The sequence below is a fragment of the Triticum dicoccoides genome, chromosome 1A (genome assembly GCF_002162155.2).
Source record: "Triticum dicoccoides isolate Atlit2015 ecotype Zavitan chromosome 1A, WEW_v2.0, whole genome shotgun sequence".
In the NCBI taxonomy this organism is placed as follows: Eukaryota; Viridiplantae; Streptophyta; class Magnoliopsida; order Poales; family Poaceae; genus Triticum; species Triticum dicoccoides.
The window spans coordinates 86,281,901-86,306,785 of NC_041380.1; the positions used below are offsets into that span (position 1 = coordinate 86,281,901).

Here is a 24,885-nt window from a genome sequence, read left to right on the forward strand (position 1 = left end):
ATATGTATGTATATATGCTCGTGCGGGTAGTGTTCTTGTGCCTTTTCTTGATCCACATATCCCTTTCTCTGTTTCAAAGGTTGCATTAGAACTTACATACTCTTCTGCGCTGAACTTTTTTAGGCCTAGAATTTTTTCCATTTTGAATAGCCATTTGACCTGGAATAATACCAAACAATTTAGGAAACTTGTTTGTCTCAACAGTTAGCTAAAATTGCCTTCTTCAAATATCTGTAGTCACGGCGGTTTATCATGCCGGCTTAATTTTCCTTATATGTCATTAGCCCTTAACTAAGCCGCCATTACTTGTTTGCATCTTCATCACTTAACTGTCAATCTCACCATTAAACTGAACCGGCATGTTGCTTTTCTTTTCAGTTCTTCTTTGCACATCATGCCATCCAAAGCACCAACCATCTGTAACTGGGTTCCCTCAACCGTAACTGAGGAACGTTTGAAAGAGTTCTTCACCATAGGTTTTCTTCCAGCGAAAACCGTCATGTCCTACCATGCCCTTGACTCGAAAGAAGAACGGCCCAATCCAAGAGACGACGAAGTGATCGTTTTCACTGACCACATGAACCGTGGCTTCTCACCGCCTGGCTTAAAGTTCTTCAGAGAGGTCCTCCACTTTTTCAAGCTCCATCCTCAAGATATCAGGCCTAATTCCATATCTAACATCTGTAACTTCCAAGTACTCTGTGAAGTATATCTTCAACAAGAGCCGACCGTGGAGTTGTTTAGAGAATACTTTTATCTGAATCGGCAGAACGAGTGCACCAACGACCTTAGCTTAGAGCTTGGAGGCATATCAATTCAGCACCGGCAGGGTGCCGTCTTCCCCCTCATTGTCTTACCAAGTCACCCAAAGGACTGGAACCAGACTTGGTTCTACTGCCAGGACACTTCACCAGCAAACGAGAAGCCACTGCCGGGTTATCGCCTCGATTGTCTTGACTCCAAGTTTGCGCTTCCTGATAAGCTTACTGTCGCTGAACGCAAGAGGCTGATACCATCCATCAAAAGGATCAATGCTCTGTTGGGGAACGGGTTAACTAGAGTTGATCTGACCCGCTGCTGGATCTCATGGCGGGTCATCCCTTTGAGCCGCCGGTCAAAGCTGATGTATGAGTATGGTGGAGGCCCGGATGACTCTCTTCGTCACAACTCCGTTCAATTGACAGAAGAAGATATTGTCTCAAGGTCAACTCTTCTGGTGAATGGGAAATACGAAGATTGCAGTGTCATCAGGTTAAACCCCTTCTGCCAGCTTAACCCGGTGCCAGAAGTAAGGATATTGTTATTTCTCTCCTTTGTATTTTCCCAGCCGTATTGTTTTAATACTTGCCTGACTCTTTATCTTGTTTTTACCTGTCTGCAAGCCAACTCTGACTTCTGGAAAGTTAAGTATGACCACGAGGATGCCAAGAAAGTGAAAGCCGCCGCCATAAATGCCAAGAAAACGACCCGGAGGTCGAAAAAGAAGAAAAAGAACACTGCTGAAGATTGGATGAAGCTTGATGACACATCTAATTCGGAGGTAGCCCTTGATTCCCTTGGCCAATTTTTTAACAATCTTATTGACACTGATCCTTACCAGGATGACACTGGGGCCAGTCAGGCTGTGGAAGCAGAGGTAACTATCATTTCCTCCGACTCAGATCCCTTGCCAAGACAAAAAGTTTGACGAGTGATCCGTAAAGTAAGGTTTTCTAACCCTTTAGCTCACTTGGATCCCAACTTTCGTTTGAAAAAGCAGCAACATGAAAGCCGCCGTCAAGCTCGGACTGAAGATGAGTCGGCTGTCGTTCTTCAACAAACTCCTCAGAAGCGCCCGAATGAGGTTTACTTCTTTCTGTCTTTAACTCTGTTTAATGGATCCTTCCCCTTGTATTACTTTAACTCTATTTTATCCTTTCAGGAGGTGTCTCGCTCTTCTGGCGACTCATCGCAAACGCAATTTCCGGCCTTCAAGACTGCCCCTGGGTAATGAAAAATCCTCATGTTTTCCGGGTTGTTAAATTGTATCTTTATACTGACAATCCTGCAACATTTTTCTTAGTGGCCAAGCTAAACCAAGAAGGCAAAGGTAGCTAAACCGGCGGAAGACCCATCGGTGCTTGCATATGACCCGGCCAGGCCATCTTCTCCATTAACCGACGCTCCAGAAGACCCTCCTGTTGATGCAGAAGCAAATCCTCCTGAGCCGTTGTTTGATGAGACCACTGTGAACCCTTCTTCTACTGGACCATCAAGCTCAGCCAACCCGCCATCACCGTCTGCACAAGACGTTCAGATCACCGGGAGTCGCTTTATTGAACCAGGAAATCGAACTGTGCTAGCTCGGCGTACTGCGAAACAAGAGGCATTGGAGAGGCAGAAAGTGCGCTTTGACGTTGCCAATTATGACCATCTAAATGCCAATGATATTTTATCTGGCTATCTCAGCCACGTGCACTCTATTCGTGACTCTGAGATCGAAATGGTCAAACAGTTGCAGCTGAAATATGAGGTATGTTCTTCTGGCTTATCTATATTCCTTCAGCCCCCAAGTCTTCAGATTTTGAAACAACCGAAATGATCTGTAGACTTTAGCATATAGGCCAAGACCTTTACCTTTGGTTTTCTTGAATTCAATAAAATAGAACAAAACTTCACCTGTAGTCCCCAAGGGCCGGTTCTTTTTTATCATAAATGAGCTGGTACCTTCAATTGTTTTGTATCGTATTCAAAGAACTTAATATTCCAGCTTAACCTTGAGAAACTTGCTGAATTGCATGCATTAGCCCCTAAGTGCCAAGTGATGTTACTTTGTAAAGTACTTGGGACTTAAAGTATGTCTTTAGAGTCATAAAAATTTGATCTGGCATACATTAGCCCCCAAGTGTTAAGTGGTTTTTTGTAAAGTACTTGAGACTTGAATCTTGATTGTTGAACTTTAAGCGAAATCTTGACTCATCTGAGTATGCTCTTTTGCAGAATGCCTTATCTGAACTGAACTCGCAATTGACTGATGCGAAGACCCGGCTAGCTGGTCAGGAAACAGAAATCAAGTCTGCTAACTCCAAATTGCAAGTAAGTCTCTCTGAGACGGAAAACTTAAAGGCCAGTTTGGCTGCCAAGAAGAAAACCTGGGCAGACGAAAAAAATACTTCTGACACAACGCACTGAGAGAGCCGAAGCAGCCCTTGAAGAGGTGTCAACAGAGCTGAATGGCTTAAAGGGCTGGGTGTCTCAAATGGTGGCCGCCATTTTTGGTAAGCCGTCCGTTTTTAATCTTATGTACTTTCTGTTGATCTGGAATATAAGCCGCCAGTTGACTTTGTGTATAAAACATGTGTAGGCCCATGAAGCAAAAACCTGAGCCAAGATCCTTTGATTAAATTGAAGGTAGTGTACACCTTAGTAGAACAACTGTATATCGGTGCACAACGGGCACTTCCCGCCATTTCTCCTGCCAATCAAGGACCCAACCGGCTCAGCGATGTCTTGAAGAAACTATCAATCATGCCTGCCAGATTTCAAGAAGTGAAGCGCTCCTGTGCGCGAGCCGGGGCTTTGACTGCCTGAGCCGCTCCAAGGCTTGGGTGACAGACCTAGACCCGGCAAACATGGCCAGAGGCTATCCTACCGTGAAGGAAGATGGATCTCCCTTTGAGCAGGATGACTTCATGGCTTGCGTGCGCAGAGTCCGGCCTCAGGCAACTACCCTTGGAGATGATACCAACATTGACAAATATCAGCCGGGTTTTGATGCTGAAAATAAGAAGATGGTGACTCCCTCGTACAAGGTGATGGATTTGATCCCTCCTATAAGAGAAAATACATTTGCCTCGGAAGTTGACCCGGCAGGCCTGATCGACGATGAAGCAGAATTCATCACCGTGAATGGTTATGACTGGTCAAAACCCAACTTCCAGCCAACAGAGGGTGGTGAATCGGCGAGGGACGAATAATAACCATCTTCATTGGCTTATAAAAAGCCGTGTAATAGTTTAGCTGTGAACCTTGCTTATGCCATCGTGCATAAAACATTGTATGTGACTCTGTGTTTCCTGATGGCAATATATGCATTATATTTGATGATTGTTTCTGCAACACTTTAACTCTATTCCCTGTAGATACAAGAGAAAAGACTGGCTTGGCGGCTTAGAACCGAACGGGTTAAAACACCTGGCTTATATCCAATATGTGTATCATAATAGAAAACAGAAAACAGATATAAATGAAGGACAAGGGCTGAAACTAACTCTTTAGTTAATGCAGCAGGCAATTATATATAAATAATAGCCATACTTGTACCTTTGATCCTTAGACCACCGGCTTGAATAACCCGGATAATGAAGCTGATAACTCAATCTTTCTAAGAAATCAATACCTTTGAATACTTTAATGATCGTCATACCTTGGTAGCCTTGTTGTCAAATAGACAAGCCGGCGAAGAAGATCATGCTAATTATTTGCAACAAGAAACTCAAAGGCAAACAAGTATGATTTAACCTTATATTTAAAGGTTGGTGGCTTCTGATTCGAATATGATCAGTAAACCGGACCAAAGGGGTTAAGCTAAGGTTCGAATACGACCATATAGCCCCAGTGGCTGTGGCGTTGCGCCGATCAAGAGGGTACCGACAGCTATGTTCTCTTTGGTTCAAATACGACCTATGTTTGAACAGGAAGCCCCCAAATGACCTTGAGAGGTTTTAACGACCCTGATTCGAATACGATCCAAGTCGGACCCAAAAGGGGTTAAGCTATGATTCAGATACGATCGAGAAGCCCCCTAGTGAGTTTGGCCTTGAGCCGATCAAGAGGGTTACGACAGCTATGTTCTCTTTAGTTCGAATACGACCTATGTTTGAATAGGAAGACCCCAAGTGACCATGAGAATTGCAGCTAGATTCGAATACGATCATAAGCCGGACCAAAAAAGGTTAGACTTGATTCAAATATGATCAGCTCCTTAATAATCATTTGAAAATAAGAAATAACAAAGATGCATAATCTTTGAAAAGAAAAGAGACCGATGGTCTTACTTTATTACTTATCATGGTATATACAATGTTAAAGTATGTACATGATGAGAGCTGGTAGCTCAGGTGTAGTATGGCCGAAGTTGAGCAATGTTCCACGGCCGGCGGGTCTCCTCCTCCGACTTACATGAATCTTTGTGTTCTCGAACGTCAATGAGGTAATACGACCCGTTGTTTAAGTTCTTGCTGACCACAAAGGGTCCTTCCCAAGGTGGGGATAGCTTGTGCGCATCTGACAGATCCTGGATGAGCCGGAGCACCAGGTCGCCTTCCTAAAAAGTCCTGGATTTGACCCGGCGGTTATGATAATGGCACATGTCCTGTTGATAAATTGCTGACCGACCTGCTGCTAAGTCTATTTCTTCATCCAGCAAGTCAAGTGCATCCTGTCTGGCTTGTTCATTATTAGCTTCAACATAAGCGGCCACACGGGGCGAGTCATGACGGATGTCACTAGGCAACACTGCTTCTGCTCCATACACCGTGAAGAAAGATGTGTAGCATGTAGACCTGTTAGGTGTGGTGTTGATACTCCACAACACCGAGGGTAATTCCTCTACCCAACAACCCGGCGTTTGCTGTAAGGGAACCATAAGCCGGGGTTTGAGACCTTTTAAAATTTCCTAATTTGCTCTCTCAGCTTGACCATTGGATTGAGGATGAGCTACAGAAGAAACATCAAGCCGGATGTGCTCACATTGACAAAACTCCTCCATAGCCACTTGGGACAGATTAGTGCCATTGTCAGTGATAATGCTGTGTGCAAAACCAAAACGGAAGATCACCTTTTTCATGAACTGAACCGCCGTGGCCGTGTCACACTTACTCACTGGCTCTGCCTCAACCCACTTAGTGAATTTATCAACTGCCACTAAGAGATGTGTCTTTTTATCCTTAGACCTTTTGAAAGGTCCCACCATGTCAAGCCCCCAGACCGCAAACGGCCAAGTGATTGGAATCATCCGGAGCTCTTGAGCTGGCACATGCGCTCGTTGTGCGGACTTTTGACATCCATCACATCTGCTGACCAGATCCTCTGCATCAGTGTGAGCCGCCAACCAGTAAAAACCGTGACGAAAAGCCTTGGCCACTAGAGATTTTGACCCGGCGTGATGACCACAATCGCCTTCATGGATCTCACGAAGTATTTCTTGACCTTCTTCGGGGGAAACACACCGCTGAAACGCTCCGGAGATGCTGCGATGGTATAGTTCTCCATCCGAAATCGTCATTGACTTAGACCGCCGTGTTATCTATCGAGCCAGGGTCTCATCCGCTGGCAACTCTCCCCGGGTCATGTAAGCCAAGAACGGCACTGTCCAATCTGGGATGACATGAAGAGCCGCTACCAACTGCGCCTCCGGATCAGGAACAACTAAATCTTCTTCTGTGGGCAACTTGACACACGGGTTATGCAAAACATCCAAAAAGGTGTTAGGTGGTACCGGCTTACACTGAGACCCCAACCGGCTTAAAGCATCAGCCGCTTCGTTCCTTCGACGGTCAATGTGCTCCACTTGATAACCTTTAAAATGCCCTGCAACAGCATCAACCTCCCGGCGATAAGCCGCCATGAGAGGGTCCTTGGAATCCCACTTGCCTGATACCTGTTGGGCCACTAGATCTGAGTCGCCAAGACATCTAACCCGGCTCAAACTCATCTCCTTTTACACTCAAAGACCATGGAGCGAGGATTCATACTCTGCTGCGTTGTTAGTGCAAGGAAACATCAATCGTAACACATAACAAAAAAATTCACCTCGCGGAGAGGTTAACACAACTCCAGCCCCCGAGCCTTCCAACTGTCTGGACCCATCAAAATGAATAGTCCAATACGTGTTGTCTGGTTTCTCTTCTTGCATCTGCATCTCTGTCCAGTCATTAATGAAGTCAACCAGTGCTTGAGACTTGATCGCGGTACGTGGCACATACTTCAACCCATGAGACCCAAGCTCAATCGCCCACTTGGCGACTCGCCCAATGGCTTCTCTGTTTTGAGTGATGTCTCCCAAAGGAGAAGAGCTAACCACGGTGATTGGATGTCCCTGAAAATAATGCTTAAGCTTCCGGCTTGCCATGAACACCCCATATACAAGCTTCTGCCAATGTGGATATCGCTGCTTGGATTCAATTAGCACCTCACTGGCGTAGTAAACCGGCCATTAAACCGGATGCTCCTTGCCAGCCTCCTTGAGCTCCACCATAATAGCCACACTAACAGCTCGTGAGTTGGCGGCCACATATAACAGCAGTGGCTCTTTCTCAACTAGAGCAGCCAAGACCGGCGGCTCAGCAAGCTGTGTCTTCAAATCTTCAAAAGCAGAGTTTGCAGCATCACTCCAAATCATCTGTTTTCTTCATCATCTGATACAGAGGCATTGCCTTCTCCCTAACCGGCTTATGAACCAGCTCAAAGCAGTGACACGACCCGCCAGTCGTTGAACGTCATTGATGCATGTTGGTTTGGCCAGGGATGTAATTGCCTTGATTTCTCCGGGTTAGTCTCAATACCTCGGTTAGACACCAAAAAACCCAAGAGCTTGCCGGCTGGGACTCCAAAAACACACTTGGCCAGGTTAAGCATCATTTTGTAGACCCAGAGATTATCGAAAGTCTCTTTCAGATCTGCGACCAAGGTTTCCTCCTTCCTGGATTTTACCACTATATCATCCACATAAGCATGAACATTACGTCCAATTTGATCGTGAAGACAATTCTGCACACACCGTTGGTAAGTCGCCTGGGCACTCTTCAGCCCAAAAGGCATAGACACATAGCAGAAAGCTCCAAAAGGAGTGATAAAAGCCGTCTTCTCCTGATCTTTGACTGCCATCTTGATTTGATGATAACCACAATACGCATCCAAAAAACTCAAACGTGCGCAACCCGCAGTAGCATCAATGATCTGATCAATACGGGGGAGGGCAAAAGGATCAGCTGGACAAGCCTTGTTCAGATCGGTGTAATCCACACACATACGCCAGGTGCCATTCTTTTTGAGTACAAGCACCGGGTTGGCTAACCACTTTGGGTGAAAGACTTCTACAATGAACCCAGCTGCCAAAAGCCGGGCCACCTCTTCTCTAGTGGCCTTGCACCTTTCTTCATTGAATCGTCGGAGAAATTGTCTGACAGGTTTAAACTTTGGATCAATATTGAGAGTGTGCTCAGCAAGTTCCCTCGGGACACCCGGCATGTCTGAAGGTTTCCATGCGAAGATGTCCCGGTTCTCATGGATGAACTCGATGAGCGCGCTTTCCTATTTTGGATCCAAATTACCACTGATGATGAACTGCTTGGATGAGTCACCAGGCACAAAGTCAACCATCTTGGTGTCATCAGCTGATTTGAATTTCAACGCCGGCTCATGCTCTGTCGTGGGTTTCTTTAATGACGTCATGTCCGCCGGGTCAACATGATCTTTGTAAAACTTTAACTCCTCTATTGCACAGACGGATTCGACATAGGCAGCATCACCTTCTTCACACTCCAAGGCAATCTTCCGGCTCCCATGTACCATAATGGTGCCCTTATGACCCGGCGTCTTGAGCTGCAAATACACATAACACGGCCGAGCCATGAACTTGGCATAAGTCGGCCGCCCAAACAGAGCATGATATGGGCTTTTGATCTTAACCGCGTCAAAGGTTAATTTCTCCGCTCTGGAGTCATATTCATCCCCAAAAGCTACTTCTAGCTCAATCTTACCAATGGGGTATGCCGACTTACCAGGTACCACACCGTGAAAAACAGTGTTGGACTATTTAAGATTTTTATCAGTCAATCCCATCCGGCGGAACATCTCATAGTAGAGGATGTTGATGCTGCTGCCTCCATCCATGAGTACCTTAGTAAACTTGTATCCACCAACCTAAGGTGCCACTACCAAAGCCAAGTGACCCGGGTTATCAACCCGGGGCGGGTGATCCTCTCTGCTCCACACAATAGGCTGCTCTAACCAATGTAGATAACGTGGAACCGCTGGCTCAATGGCGTTGACGGCTCTCTCGTGAAGTTTCTGGCCCCTCTTACATAAGCTGGTGGTAAATACATGATATTGCCCACTACTCAGCTGCTTCGGGTTGCTCTGATAACCGGATTGCTGCTGCTGATTACCCTGGCCGGGTTGCTGATTATATCCTGCTTGGTGACCAGGATAACCTTGACCGTGAAAACCTCCTCTGCCTGAACCGGCGCCCGGGCCCTGAAAGCCGCCTCCACCTGAACCGCCACCTGGGCCGTGACCCCCATCAAATGCGTTTGAATTTTTAAATGCCTTCATGATCGTGCAATCTTTTCACAGGTGGGTGGCTGGTTTCTCCCGGGTGCCGTGCTTTGGACAAGGTTCATTCAACAACTGCTCCAGGGTGGGGCCTGACCCGCCCGACCGAGGGGGTTGTCTGCCCTTGCGCCGTTGATTACCTCCCTATGCATTAGTATTAGCAACAAACTCATCAGCCCTACGTTTATTACCTCCCTGATTTGTCGGGTTATGCTGGTGACTCTTGCCATTGCCGTTCTTCTTTCCCTTTGTTGCCTTTTCTTCGTCAGACACCAGGTCCTTGGTGGTATCAGAATCAGCATACTTAACGAGAGCCGCCATCAACGTTCCCATGTCATTACAGTCACGTTTGAGCCTCCCCAGCTTCTACTTTAGAGGTTCAAAACGATAATTTTTCTCCAACATTAAAACTGATGAGTTGGCGTCCATTTTATCAGATGAATGTATTATCTCCTTGACCCGGCGCACCCAATGGGTTGTGGATTCACCATCCTCTTGCTTGCAATTGGTCAGGTCCACAATCGACATAGGATGCTTACACATGTCTTTAAAGTTCTGGATGAACCGAGCCTTCAACTCCGCCCATGAGCCGATAGAATTGGGTGGCAATCCCTTCAACCAAATACGAGCTATTCCATCTAACATCATAGTGAAATACTTCGCTATTTCTGCATCGCTGACCTCCAATAACTCCATAGCCATCTCATAACTCTCAATCCAAGCCCCGGGCTGTAAGTCAGCTGTGTAATTAGGCACCTTACGAGGCCCCTTAAAATCCTTTGGCAAATGCTCATTACGTATGGCCGACACCAAGCAAGGAACGCCTCCGGTTCTTGTGGCCACTCCTGCCTCGACCGAAGTTGTTGGATAAGCTGAAAAAGTTTGATGAGCCGCCTGATCTGCTGCCATTTTAACTGCTCATTCCGCCTCTTATCGAATCCTCTCCTGATCCGCCAAGTTAAGGGCTCCAGCCCGCACCGGCTCATGCCTGTATGGCCGGTTGTGGCGTTGAGCATTGCTTGACACATCTGCGGATTCCATATGCCTACTGTAACTCGGGCTCCGGCTTGGGCGAGGAATTGAATGGATCCTGTCTCGACTGTAGGAGTATGCATCCTCCTGCGTCAGAGCTGTTTGAAGAAGTTCTCTTACCCTCTGTGTTTCAATTGCCGCCGGTGAGTCACCTTCCATCGGAGGAGCCGCCAGACGAGCCCATGCTGCAATGAGGTTTTCCAAAGGGTTGGAGAAGTGACCCGGCGGCGTTGGGACGTAATGAGGCGGAACGGTAATTATACGAGGTGGATCCATGGCACACGGCTGGACCGGTGCGTCGGGTGTTGTAATCCGGGGTGCCTTCGACGGGTTACTTCTCCCGGCTCCGGGTGTGTGAAAAAGATTCCTAGGATCGAGCGTCAGAGGCAGACGTGATTAGGTTTTCTGATGCCTCCTCCTCATGACCTTGTTCGACGCATTCAGATCCACCGAGAGCCGGAAGGTCTCCGCTTGAAGCTGTTGAGCACGAACGTCTAAAGTCGCCCGCTCTGCTGCCATCCTGACTTCCTCTGCGGCTAGATTTTTCTTAGCTTGCATCATCTCTTCATGACGGTAGTCTAGGTCGTTCGGAAAACCTGAGCCGTGGCGACACGAGAAACCAGATTTCTGCGGCGGCTTGTGCTTCCTCTGGCGGCGGAGCAATGGAAGCCGACGGGTTGGAGTTCCCGGCAGATCCCGTGGACCGGTGAGTTTCCCTTTCGCGATGTTCGTCTTTCGATTGCTTGTTTGCCTTGGGGGCTGGATTTTCGGTCCACGATTTTGGTGACCGCCCACCACCATCGCCGGTGACCACGCTGCGACTCGCGGGTTTCCTACAAGATCCGGTTGCGGACAGTCTAGAACATCCAGATCCGGTCTCCTTTGTGCTGCTGCTGCCCCGTGATGCCCATCCGGCTATGCCGCCTGATTCCACTGTCGGGCCAGGCTCCGCTCGGCATGAATGTGGCCGCAGCCCCGTTAGGCCGGGAGGGGAACGCCGGGGAAAAAGAATGCTTCTCTGACTACACACAATCCAATAGGAGGGAGAACCATGAAGCACCTGGGTGAACGAAAAGGTGATGCCCTCTTTGATTTTTTTTTTCAGTTTACCCTGCTCGTCAGTTGGAAACAACAAATGCTTCATTTCTTCTATTTAACCTGGGAGGCATATGGTGGGCTGAATAATTGACGCAATTATTAATGTCAAGGCTGTGTGCTCTCTATTATTTTAACTCTGCAAACAGATGTTATGTGGTAGTAGAATGCTCACTGAATTTGGAAATTGAAATCGATTCATGGTCATTTCAGGTTGCGGATGGGCACTGCACCACCAGACAGAACTCTGTGTGCCTCAAGAATGAGTGCACTGGAATAATCTATTCCCAAATTCGCCAAGGCTTCTATGAAGTGTGTGATCAAACTAGAACTTGGATTGAGTTTCGACTCCCTTGGTGAGGCATACGACTTCTACAACTTGTACTTGTGGGAGGTTGGCTTTGGGATATGGTATGGTAACAGACAATTAAACGCCGATAGGACTAAGTCCATGCAAGAAATTGTTTTGCGGCGGTTCAATGAGCACTGCTTGCTCCTCTGCTATTTACCTGTATGACAGTTCTGAATGTGTGACTGAGTTGCGTGGGTTGTGTACTTTAAATTTTGTTGACTAAAGAACTGGAGGACCAATTTCTGGATGTGGCATCAATGGGCGGATTACATACATGCAGACGGTGGTGGGGGCGGCAAGTCGGATACTTTAGATGAACTTGGAGTGTTAAAGCAGCAGTAGGTCTGGAATGATAATCTGTTGTTTATCGAATATGCAGGTATGCTCGTAATCGGCACTACAGTGGGTGGAGAAAATTCAGAAGATGAGACCCCAAACAATAGGGGATTGTTGCTAGGAGGTCGAACATGCGATCATGAAGCTCAGGCGGCAGCAAGCCGTGAAGTTGTTCTAAGTATGAGGTTGAAAACTTGTGCCATGTTTACAGATGTAGTGCCATACTGTCCAGCTGAGCAACCATCGCAGACTAATGATGAGCGGGTGAGTAAGTACAAGGAAATGTATTATGCTGCCGGCCGTCAGTTGTCGGTATACTGACATGATGGTAAAATGCAAGTAATGCTGATGGTGGAACAAGGGTTGGCGCTGGTACTGAGGCTGCACAAGTTGAATGTTCAACATCACTGGCAAGGGACATGGTTAGGGATCATGGTCTTGCCACAGGGTTGTGTGGCCAGCCTGGGATTGCTGAGTACATGGAGAAGTGCAGAATTCCGTACAAGGTCATTTCCAAAGGAAGGGAGCAGGATAGGGTGAGTGGTGCTGGGAATCCGCCAGGTGATCCGGCGGTGAAGAGTGAGTGGGGAGAGAAGTTCCGTCATTCCGTCGGACTAAACCATGACCAGCTCTCGCTTCAGGATGTTCTTCGGTTCTATGACAACATGCTGGGCTGTTCTAGGGAACTGCGGAAGTAAGTCTTCTAACTGCTATGAGACTAAGTGCATCGAAGTTTTTGATAACTGTACTGACGAGATGTGTTTTCTTTTTTCGCTAGGAAATGGTTTAGGTACTTCAATCCGTTTGCGGTGCTGATGTCCAAGCAAGACCTGAAGGATGAACTAGGACTTGGTGGTGAGTTATCAATGACTGGCTGGAGGTGCATCCATGGCATGATAAGTGCCAAGAAATGAAGATGTATCGCAGGTGGCTCGATAGATGGAGAGGGGTTTTCGATCCATGCTTCGTGGTACGTGTCTCAGTGATCCACCATTTGAACGTGATAATATAGGTAGTACTGTCATTGACTGATGTGTACTTCTTCGCAGATGGTAATTACATCCAACCTTGGTTAATTCCGTCCTGCTACACATTCATGCATGGAACAGTAATTATAACTTCCAAAATGTTGCGCAATATATACAGTTCATCCCCCTTGTTCCACTGGAGGAAGGATGGTTGCCGCTAATGTGGGACATGATGTCGAAGAAGTTGCCGATGACACGGCATTACGACGGCATAAAACTGAAGCTTCCCCTGACGAAGGTGAACATCCTATCAATTTATTTTTGTGAAGATGTGCTCACCAACTTAGCTGTAACTTCATTATCCTTATTATCTGCAAATAATTTTCATACACAGCACAATATGAACAAGCTTAAGAGACAAGCCCTCCACGAGTGTCTGAAGTTACAAGGAAACACATCCACGCTGGCGCACAAGGCATTGTGGGCAGTCGTAGCACCTAGTGACTCTTGCTTCAGAAAAAAAAACTTCTGCGAGAGAGCCGTCCTGGAAGTAGGCGATTCTCTTGTGCGCCTTACCTAATGTACTATCTTAGGCATTACTACGATCTCCGCTGACCATCATTTTGAAGATGTATGAATCATTTCAGCATAGTATATGGCGTTTCGCTCACTTTGTAGCTTGTTTCTTAGATCCATGTAAGGAGCAATCATTGTTTTACATTCATCCTTCAGTGTAGTCTGTATGAATGTCAGCTTGGGATAGCCTAAACTCTTTGGCCACATCGCCACCTTTGTTTGCTTCTCCTTGTATTCATCTACTTGCTATTTAGACAAACCAGTCAGCACTTAACGAAATCACAAAATCTAGGCCTGAACCCATGTATGGCGCCCTATCTAATGAGCCAGAAATTCCTTAATCAGTTATGAGAGTTGTTGTACTACAGCAAAATCTTACAGTATGAGAGTTGTTGTACTACATCAAAATCCAACAGTAGAGTTTACTCAAGGAAACATTTTCGCATTGAAAATTCTCTGCTGCAGGAGAGTTGTTGTACTCACGCGACACTTGCTCCAGCAGCAATATGAGATTTACAAATTGTAAGGTCAGAAACCCCACACGCAAACTCGTGTGAAAATGTTGAACCCACTTCCTGCATCCAATGCCACATTTTGGACGCTTTTTGCAATCGCACGCTTTGTAATATGCCCAGCATGCAAACAACTCTGATAGTAGACGCTAATTGCCATTATGCGGCAGGATCAGCATTTCCGTGTTTTGTTTTTTGAGAAACATCAGCATTTCCGTGTAAGCCTGACGGCTCGGGATGGCACACAAAAATAACTGGGCCGTGCGCCAGGGCCTGTTCCGGCCGAGAGGAGACGGCTCCTACCGTTTTTAATGCGACTGAGGCCTACGTTATGTTTATGTCGATACCTTCTGAATACAGCTGCGAATACAACTGAAGGGGCACATCCCGATGCGTGTGGACGGATGTTATATCGAGTGCAGCTAAGACTGGGCTCAGATTCGAATTTTCGGATCATGGCCTACTACTTTTTAAAATAGTGGAGATAGATATATCATGGCCTCTCCCTAAAAAAAACAGATTGTCCAACATCCTTTTCCCATTTTTTGTGGGGGCCTTTCCATTTCCTTTAAAGTAACAGAACTTGGGTAAGAAACAAGAATGCATGGATGTGAGTCATGCCTGAAATGGGACGACATTAACGTCGTCAGGCCTAAGGCACGCTGGAGCGGCTGAGGAGCTTTATATTTAAGTCCCTGTATTTGTTTGGGCTTTTGCGTCTGCTTTTGCATCTTTTTCACATTGACAAAAAAAAACGGAAAAAGCTCCTAAATAGGTGATTTTTGCTTCGGCTTTTGGCTTATACCATCATATAACAATACTGATTCGAAGCAAAAAGACTCTATTTAGGAGTTTTTTTTGCCAAAGTGGAAACGCTGCAAAAGCAGAAGTAAGAGCCCAAACAAACAGGGCCTAAGATTAGTCAGATAAGAGGGAGGATGCATGACGTCGCAGTTAGTTGAAAGCTGAACCCATCAGAAGTCTGGAATTCTTTGTCAAGAGACCAAGAATTTGAGGAACACATTCTTTGCTGGAGCTACGCTCTAGTCGACTGTTCTACGAGACTGCATAATAACGCTAACACTCCTACACGAAGTAGTATATAAACGGTAAAGCTGTAACTGTTGTGCCCTGTTCTGACTATATGGATAGAACAGAATGCGTTACACTGCATCTGTCACTTGTCGGACAAAGCACACACAGTGATTAGATAATGGCAGCTTGAGTGGTCAGGTTAGATCACCACGGCCTACCGATTTTTGCATAGTACGTATATCTTGAAACGGTGATTGTAAAATGAAGGTATTGCTACAACCAACGAACTCTCATGAATGGGGACTCCCCCACAAAGAGTACATATGCAGCGGGGTCAGCTTAGCTCAGCCCGCCGGAACTGGACCAAATATGGAGCTCACAAGTCATTCTTCATAGAAACGGAAGGCACATTTGCTGGGAAAGTTGTGACTGGGCACATTTATTGCTGTACAAGGACATAACTATCAGAAGGTACTTGCTCACAGAAATGAAAGGCACAATGATCTCCTAGAACATGTATGGAATTACATAAAGATATCTCTTTTTTTGCAGCTCACAGTTTCAGCAAGAATGTGCGTATCTCCATGGGCCCCAGCTCGACAACAAGGGATTGACTGTCAACCGGGCTACCGGTAATTGGGGCAGGACCACTTTCGGTGTCTCCGACAACCCTCCACTTGAGCTTCCTCATCGCCGCCTTCTTTTGGTTGGCGGACAGGTTAGTTTCAGTCCATTCCTTGATCTGCGCAATGGAACAGCACTGAGCAAGTGAGCATTTCGGGCTAGATCTCTTTCCGAAAGGAAAAATATTCATGAGTATAATTCATGCGACAGAACTTTTTTTACAACAAATTCTTATCATGCAAAGAGATAAAGTACAATAAATTACTTACAGTTTTCTTTCCAAACAATTTTTTCAGTTCAACTTTTGCCATCACTGAGTACTGTGGGTCCTCCGCAGCCTGCAACTCGGACAAAAAATTGTTCAGTGAACAAAGTAGAAATAAATATGATATAAACTACAGTTATGTAAAGTAGGAATATACCTGAAACAAATGTGCCAAGCGGAGAAGTGCGGTACCATCATCGAGACTCTGAAATATTAATCCACACTCTGTTAGTGACTAATAGATGCTATCAATATTCAGATATATAAGGTCCGAGATAAATAGTTTTTTTTTGAGAAATTGATAAATAAATTGTGAACCTGCAAGGTGATGATTGCCACATTATCAGGAAGACTGTAATTTGCATTCATCATGCTCGCTTTCACAACACTGTAGGATTTCCAACTGCTCTCATCCTGTAAGAACAATATTACAGCTGTAGGTAGGAATAATGACATGAAAATACTTAAGAAAACAGGCTGACAGAACTATACAAATATACCTCATGAGCGAAACCAAGAAGAAAGGGTGAATAAACTTTTTGTCCTTGTGTCCTCCGCCAGTGAGCTCCATGTCCAAGCTTGTTGACATTGACATAATAAGTACCCCTAGCCTGTAATAGTTTGTATGAGGCAGAGTTAATTTTCTGCAGGGGAAACAGTACTGTGTCCTACTGTGTGTATATGTTGATTTTTATATAGTGAACTTGGTGCGATGTCAGGTCGGTACTGGAGGAAATAGAAATGGATACTATGCTGCGAGTGAATGTATACCACGAGCCCATCACATTTTCTGTCAACGCAAACAGTTTCATCCAGTGGCTCCTCCACACCTCTGCCATCATCATGAAGTATACGCCTGACATGCACAGTATCATGATTAGAGGTTGAGCTTACAAGGGCATGCTGAAATTGATTACACAGATTTGTGATTGATTTCAATAGGTTGATAACAAAGTTGGTAAAGATCTCTATAGTTAATAATACACATTAAACAGTATATTGCATAGTAAGTTTAAACATAGGTGGTTCCAAAAGAGATAGATGAGAAACTGCTACTTTTAGCTGTTTTAATGGACACATTGGCATTTCTTTGTAGTTCAAGCTGTCTGCTAGCTTCAAGACAATGCTACCATAGTTAGATATAGAAACCAACTAGAATTGGATCAGTCTATCCTGGTAAACAGCACAAATATGGTACTGCAATAGAAGCTATAATACCTGTGGAACATCATTTCTATTTGACCATCCTGAATGCTTGAAGCTCCAACAGCACGATCAACAAGGACACTAAGTTCATATTTCCCATCTGTTACATACATTCCGAGATTGACCTGTAATGTCAACACGAGAGAAAAATCTGTAAGAAAATAGAATTATTTAAATAACAACAACAGCCACGAAAGCATGATGAAATAGGAAATTTTATTTGGGGAACCAAAAATGAGGGAGTGTCATGCATAGTCCTGAAAATAAATGCTCTCTTATACATCCTTTTTCCCTGGTGGCTTCGCTATATGCAGGTGTAAAATTATTCCAGCTTTGTGCCTACTGATGACAGAATTATATAATTAAGTACATAATTTTGTAATTGTTATATTGAAATGGAGGCAAAATATTTGTAATCAAAAGGAGTTTGACAGAAGTTTCAAAAAGCAAAGAAGAGACATAGCTAGCTCTACTTTTAGAATTATCTATATTAAAAGTATTATTATTATATATTGGAAATCAAAGAGTATCTCAGTATTAAAATGTGAATAATGTTCATACGGGATAGTAATTTCCTGCAACCGGTTGAGTCACTTGAAGATCCCAATCTTCCCTGTAGTCTCTCACCTATAGATGAAATCACGAAGAACGTGGGTGTAAAGGGAGAGTACAGAGATTCAAAAGTCAAACGTATTAAATCAGATAGATGTTCAGTAGGGCCTTAACAGTCACCCATAAAATAATTCAGGAAAAATATGAGAAGGTTGGCTTATGATATATTCCGTATTTAAGAATATTTCAGACAGTAAGATAATTTTTTACCAAGGTACAAAGAAATTAATTAGATCGTAACAAATATCTGAAGCATAGCTCATATTGATAGTTACCCTCTTGAGAAAATCCCTTCCATTCGAATCTGTATAAAAAGTGTGGTTTGTGACCATATTTGCTGTCAGTCTTGTGATGACCTCCTTTCCTATGCCATCATTGACCGGGATTGGCCCAATCTTTCACATATGAGAGGAAAAACAAAATAAACTTCAGTGCATGTTCAGTAATGATGGATATCATTTTTTCTGGAATGGAGAAATACAATTCAGGCCCTTATTCTCCGAAGTAGAGGAAATTACTAACCGTGTATTCTACTTCAGCATGCTCCTTATCCTTATATAGTCTTGTAACCTAGACATAGAATGTTTTAAAAGATAATCAAAGAGAGCTTTATCATAATTAATATATTACACCTGAAAAATAAGATGTTGACATGAAGGCACGAGGGATTGACAAGTCATAACTGAAACTGTACTAGAAGACAATTACAGCTAAAGTAATTTCGAAGGGGTTGGAGAATGCGATATGGCTGCTAGCTCGACATGGCGAGTGATGACCGCCTTCTGCTCTTGCAAGGCAGTGGCACAATTTTTAAGGTGAAGTTCAGCGATGATGCAATTGGCAAAGATGGCGTAGGTGGCCCTGGTGATGAGGTCATGCGGATGAAGGACGAGCTCGACAAGCCCAGTGGAGATCATAAAAACTATTGTACTAGAGTTTGGAAGAGGCTCTTTCCTCGGGTAATATAGAAGAATTGTTTTTCTATTATAACTTGATTTATTCGTCATAGGGGTTTCCCGAATCAAATCTAAGTAACAAATCGTATATCTTATCTTTGTATGGCTTAAGGCCGAAACCAAAGCTTCCACTGAGAGATCATAGGGATCTTCTTCATAACTTGATGCTTGGATGGGCCATGTATTACATAACAAATTTGGACGACCCACTACTTCTCACCTGAACAGGAGGCACATTGGGTCCAGACATCAAGAAGTTTAGCCTTAGCCACATGATATGTTCTTTTCGTGGTGACCTTAAGTTGTTGGAGCTAAATAATATCTAAAATTTGTCATATATAAGATCATGAAGTCCTATAGTCATCTATCTTTTCAGAAAAACTTAGCACATAAAAGTGCAACAGCAGAGAAGGCTAAAATTAGTGTTGTGGTTTTAGTTCAAATATGAACTAAACCACGGCACTTATTTTGGATCGGAGGGAGTAGCAAATAGATTCCATGTAATGCTATTAATATAGGCTCAAAATTAATCTTAATCCTTGATTTGAGTAAATTTATATCTGACCTGATAAATCCACGGGCTGAATTGCTGGTGGACTTCATCAACCAGAGGTCCACGGATGACTTTTAACGGTACCTAATATAGAATAAACATAAATCAATAGATCACATAGAAAATGTATTTAAAGTTTTTAAATAGTAAATAATGCAGAAGTGAAGTTATTCAAGTAACATTAGAAAGGTAATCCAAGTACTCAAGTGCTATCTCTTTGTTGGGTGTGGGTTAGTGTGTGAGATGGTACGGGAAAACATGACTAGCTAGTAGAGGTCATGTGTGAGTCAAGTTGTAAGCCCATGTTGAGTTGCATATATAAGGGTGTGGAAGTCCTACTCCTAGGGATCAAACCATCCAGAAATTTCGCCCAAAATCCACATCTTTTATAATAGCCTGAGAGACTAACTGGATTATATTTTGACTGTTCATCATGCCTTTTGGACCTATATAGTTCAAGTCTTGTGATGTTAGGTACCAAAAGGGAACAATAATAGATACCATGGCTTCATCTGCTCTATAGTTTGCACAAAATATATCAGCAAAGAAGTTGTACTAAATCAGCGACACTTATTTTGGGATGGAGGGAGTACTATTTATTGTATCTTTTGGAGGTATGTGATCAACAACTGTAGTTTGCTGAGAAGATAAACTAATGCAGAAAATACATAAAGCACAAGTAATTTTGGAGTTAATGTTAATAATATACACTGATTTTAAACGGTGCATAGATGAACAGATAAAAAATTGAACTTAAACATGCAAGTTAGTATTACCGATCTTGAAACAACAGTCGGTGTAGACCCATCTGGTCTAAAAATATAAGCTCCAGATGCCTGGATTAAAACATATACAGACAAATAATAAACGTGTGAAACAGGTATAATTTAATAAAGAAAAAATTAGCTCCATAATGAAACCTGTGAATCCGCGCCATCACCATTATTTGAACCATACCAAAGAAAGCTCTGTTGAATTGGTAAATCCACCTAAAATAGATATAAAATTTTGCTACTGCATATCAGGATGAATAAACATGTGGTAGGACTCCTGTAACTTGCGAACATAATAAATTTCTTTAAACTCTGCATACAAAAGCAGTAAGGAAAAGCAATGTTGATCGACTATGAGAATTATCTTCCGGCAATAATTTTCAATACCATGTATTATGCACGGCATATTGCTTAGCTTGCAAAGTATGCGAATGCATAAACCAGGTACTCCCTCCGTTCCAAATTACTCGTCGTGGTTTTAGTTCAAATTTGAACTAAAACCACGACAAGTAATTTGGAACGGAGGGAGTACAAGCTAAATCGAATTTTAGATGATGTAACATTCTTTGTAACAAAATATTAGACAAAATGGTCAATGGCCAACAATGGTAAATTATAGGGCAGTGTTTGTTCATGCCATTGCAGAGAAACCTGCTTCGGGAGGCTTCAGGTTTGCATTACCGAAAAAGGCTTTCGCCCCGCTTATAAATAAAGCAAACCACCAATGCATAGACAGGTTTGTATTACAACTTTGCGAAGAGCTCTATCTCTCCTATCCGCTGCGACGCCATCGATCTCCAACTGGTCCTCGACAGTCGGGCCTGCTGCGGAAGTCTGACCTCCAGGCCCTGATCGACAAGATCACTGGCCGTTTGACAGTGTGGAAAGCTCCTCTACTCACCCGCGCATGAAGGTTAGTCAAGCTTAACTCAGTTCTCACTCCGTCCTTGGTGTATCAGATGGTCTCGCTTGACCAACCGCCATGGTCTATCAACTGTATCGTGTATCGACAAGTTTCGCCGCGGCTTCTTCTGGCGCGGCGGGGAGGAAGCCGAAGGTGGGCACTACCTCGTTGCCTGGAACGTTGCCTGCTTTCCGCATGCATCGGGGCGCCTCGGCATTCACAACCCACGGCTGCTCAATAAGGCTCTTGCATCAGATGCCGCTGGCTCGAGAAAGTAGTCCACGACAAGCCATAGCAAGGGATGTCAATCTCCATTCCCCGCGAAGCAGAGGACCTGTTCCTTGTCCCTAGGCCACAGATCCAGGCTATGTTTCTGGCATGATTGGTGGATCAGCAGGCGTAGCATCTCCCAGGCGGCTTCTCCCCCATCCACCTTGCTGCCAGCTCTCTGACCAAGCGCCGGAGGACCTGAGCCACATCTTGCTGCAGCGCTCCTTCTCGAGGGAGGTTTTGGTACTCCATCCTGCTTTTCGATGCGCCTTGATTGATTCACTCCTAGGGCTGCAACCTCTGTAGCGGAATGGTAGCCGGCGCTTAGCGTGGCTGTGGCACCAAACTGCTGGAAGGAGGTGAGCTCGCTGATCATGTTATGTGGACCAGTCCATCAAATGTGGAGTCTTACTCTTATCCCTTATTTACAGTCCTAGTTTTTTTGGGTGGAATTCCAGTCCTAGTTGATTAAGCATCTTTGTTAGGAAAGAGTCCAGTCAGTTTAGAGATTGTATTAGAGTTTCAATTTCAGTTTTGCTAAAGTCTTGTCTATTATATAAAGGGGCCGACCCCTCTCAATAAAGCAGAGAAGAATATTGTCTTTTACTTTTATCTACTTTTGAGTAATCAGGGTTAGGTCAGTAGTAGATTCTTCCAGATCATCCTCTGCATGTGATCGCTCTGGCTGGAGCTGAACAAGCGTGTCTCCAACAAGGTGGCCACCATGCCGGCACTATTTTTTTTTCTTTTGGCTAGTGCCTATATGCCAACCTATCTAGCAAACACCAATTCTCACAATGATACCTACCAGCAACCGCACTATGATCACTCAAATTTGAACATATAAACTGAAAAAAAACTGTTTTCTGATCTAATTTTGCATATGCACATACATATTGATAAATAACAGTCTTTAATTTATCTTTTATACTTAACTATTTGTGAAATTTTACTGGACGCAAATCAATTTACTTTTTATAGCAGAACCAGAATGTGTTAGGACTCACTCCTGTGATAGAATTGAACATCCGCGTAAGTTGTCCAGATGCTGACGAAAATGTCATCTTTAGAGACCCTGGTCCAACTTCAACTGTGTCTTTGCTTGGAGAAGCGATGGTTGAGACATACCCCATTCTGTTAGATCCTGGATAGTTCAATGGTAAATGATGTAAAACGAATAAATAAATTAATAATAAACACTCAGATGAAAACCAGATTTTTCATATTGACGTAGCAAAGAATGTAATCACTAATCATATTTGTAGTGTGTTGCACTTGAAAGAACCATAAATTTCTGCTTAGTGATTAACGTTGATGTTAGTGAAGATAACAAAAATAATTTGAAAGCTCATTATTAATCTGAAGAGAACTGAAGCATACATTGCATGCCATATTATCTGTACATATGAAGAAAAACAGAGTAAGAATATACTCTCTTGTAATACCCTGTTATCCAGTTCATCACCTTCACCAGAAATATATTATATCATCACTACATTGTACATAAACAAAAGTTTCTTTGATCTAACAAGAATAAAATCAAGCAGCTCTTCCTAGTGGGAAATTCACAATTTTATCAAAAGAATATAAACCGGAATAGAATATCTTAAGCAGATGCAATTTTCACCTGCTCCCTTGGGCTTTGAGACGAAATAAGTATTCCATCCCATTGGTGGCACAGAAGCTTGAAACACTAGCCAATATTTCGGGGGTTTGTCTGTATTGATTCCGAGATAAGCCTTCACATACAACTTCCTTAAATTGCTAGTCACATTATCTACCTCAACTAGTTGTGAATCGACAAAACTTCCATCAGAGCTTTTTACGACTAGGTGTAAGTCATTGACCTGAAAAGGGAAAATAATTATGGGTATGTACAAGTAAATTAGCTCAAGAACCTAGGATTAAAAACAGGTACAAGCCTTGACGGCATATTTCTTTCCATATGTCACAAAGTACCAAAAGGTTTGAAATAATTGAGTGCATATTTATCTCCTAGTGAGCCTCGATACACTTCATCTGCATTGTTCTGTTACAGAGAACCAAAATCTATTGGATAAAAGTGCACAATATAGGTTTAGACGCATACCGGAACCCGTATGAAGTCACTATGTTCCCACCCAAGAGGATTATAAGCAGTTATAACCTGCAGAAGATATTCTAAGTATGTGCAACATCATAACTGGCAAACATTACGTTAAAACAGATAGTACTTACTAAACCCTTTCCTCCTGAAATTTGTTCCTCAGTTGAAGGGCAGTAGCTTATATTGAGCAGTTGGCACTAAAAAAATTATTTGCCAATGGAACTGTTAGATCACGTAAACATATTCGGCGAACAAACTAGGCTATGTGTAAAGAGTAATGTGCTGTGCTAAAACAGAGCCAAATAATTAATGTTAAATAAGATCATACTGTCGTGTTTCCTTTCGAGATGAAGAAAGGTGATGTCGACATATATGTACAAACAGAATGTGATAATCATAAATACTATTACAGAAAATAAAGTCCATCCTAACTCACCTGACTGAACTTTACTGCTGGAGACATACATGTTCCCTTAGAGCTTGTCAGACAAGCCAGAGCAGTATTTACACCTTTCTCAACCTACAAGATGTGAATAGCCACTCCATAATTTTGTATGAAAAACTGGAAGAGCATTTTCACCGAAGCATTTCTGCAAGAGAAAATTATAAACCTGAGATGCTCCGAGAGCAAGGCGTTTCGAGTAATCATCAGTTGTGTGTTGTTTTGCTGTTCCTGAGACGGCATCATGATGCTGGGCGATTCCCAGTGGGTCTTCCAAGCTAGAAGTGAATGATCCTCCCACAAGAAATTCTATTTGACGTGCAGCCTGTTAGAAAAGGCCATTTCCTATAATTAGCCACTTTTAACTTAAATACATGATTTTTAATCACCACAATTCTGTGGTTGTAGGTTTGTATTAAAAATATATTATACCAGGTAATATCCACTGAGCATTCGAACATATCCCTTGAAAGTTGGACGGCTAGTAAAATACCCAGTCCAGTAAGCATTTGTTGAATCAGCATATCTGCAATATGCAATAGCATTAGAGAGTAAAGAATGAACTCTTATCATTTTAGTGAGTATCGATAACTTACGGGAAATAATCATCGCGTTTGAGTGGCCAAGATTCATTTGATGCATGTTTTGCATCAGTGTAAATGGATGGAGTAGAATACAGCGCATGCACTCGTCCATCCTGCGGTGTTCAGGACATAATTTCTTATCTTCAAATAGTTTCAGGACATTAGTTAACCATGTATATCATCGAACTGCATAGATAACTGACTTTAACTAATGTGTTCAGTAGATGTTAAGATTCATTTTACAGGAGGAATATGGAATTAGTTATGTATGTTCTTCTCTTCCTGAATGAAATGCAGTCTTGTAACCCTGTCACCATACATGAACATAGGGGCAACACTCAAAGCTCATAAATATTATGCATGTCCTTATAATATATACGGTTTTCTTG

The 24,885-nt window shown here is 43.5% G+C and overlaps 1 protein-coding gene and 1 long non-coding RNA gene across 8 annotated transcripts in view; one reads left to right on the plus strand and one right to left on the minus strand.

Annotated features, from left to right (window-relative positions):
* The first annotated feature begins 10,728 nt into the window (after positions 1 to 10,728).
* On the plus strand, positions 10,729 to 13,878 carry LOC119364635. Of its 7 annotated transcripts, none has more exons than XR_005175028.1 (6): positions 10,729 to 11,423; positions 11,656 to 12,394; positions 12,471 to 12,824; positions 12,909 to 13,100; positions 13,180 to 13,396; positions 13,493 to 13,878. It is a non-coding gene; the product is annotated as an uncharacterized LOC119364635 (long non-coding RNA). The 7 variants fall into 7 exon arrangements; XR_005175023.1 differs by having other exon boundaries at positions 10,732 to 11,423; positions 11,656 to 12,824; positions 13,180 to 13,182; positions 13,277 to 13,396; XR_005175025.1 differs by having other exon boundaries at positions 10,742 to 11,423; positions 11,656 to 11,798; positions 12,174 to 12,824.
* Positions 13,879 to 15,591: 1,713 nt separating this feature from the next.
* LOC119364660 (alpha-mannosidase-like) overlaps positions 15,592 to 24,885 on the minus strand; it is a 12,947-nt gene continuing 3,653 nt past the window's right edge. The window contains exons 9-29 of the mRNA XM_037630151.1: positions 24,509 to 24,609; positions 24,345 to 24,438; positions 24,082 to 24,237; positions 23,907 to 23,990; positions 23,602 to 23,667; positions 23,474 to 23,530; positions 23,012 to 23,231; positions 22,392 to 22,528; positions 20,358 to 20,426; positions 20,214 to 20,273; positions 19,450 to 19,521; positions 18,451 to 18,498; positions 18,204 to 18,323; positions 17,878 to 17,943; positions 17,329 to 17,441; positions 16,882 to 16,966; positions 16,611 to 16,721; positions 16,429 to 16,524; positions 16,268 to 16,315; positions 16,115 to 16,183; positions 15,592 to 15,963 (exon numbers count right to left, since the gene is read on the minus strand). Of these exons, the coding sequence (XP_037486048.1) occupies positions 15,775 to 15,963; positions 16,115 to 16,183; positions 16,268 to 16,315; positions 16,429 to 16,524; positions 16,611 to 16,721; positions 16,882 to 16,966; positions 17,329 to 17,441; positions 17,878 to 17,943; positions 18,204 to 18,323; positions 18,451 to 18,498; positions 19,450 to 19,521; positions 20,214 to 20,273; positions 20,358 to 20,426; positions 22,392 to 22,528; positions 23,012 to 23,231; positions 23,474 to 23,530; positions 23,602 to 23,667; positions 23,907 to 23,990; positions 24,082 to 24,237; positions 24,345 to 24,438; positions 24,509 to 24,609 (2,061 nt within the window). The 3' untranslated portion in view covers positions 15,592 to 15,774. The remainder of the gene's footprint in view (positions 15,964 to 16,114; positions 16,184 to 16,267; positions 16,316 to 16,428; positions 16,525 to 16,610; positions 16,722 to 16,881; positions 16,967 to 17,328; positions 17,442 to 17,877; positions 17,944 to 18,203; positions 18,324 to 18,450; positions 18,499 to 19,449; positions 19,522 to 20,213; positions 20,274 to 20,357; positions 20,427 to 22,391; positions 22,529 to 23,011; positions 23,232 to 23,473; positions 23,531 to 23,601; positions 23,668 to 23,906; positions 23,991 to 24,081; positions 24,238 to 24,344; positions 24,439 to 24,508; positions 24,610 to 24,885) is intronic.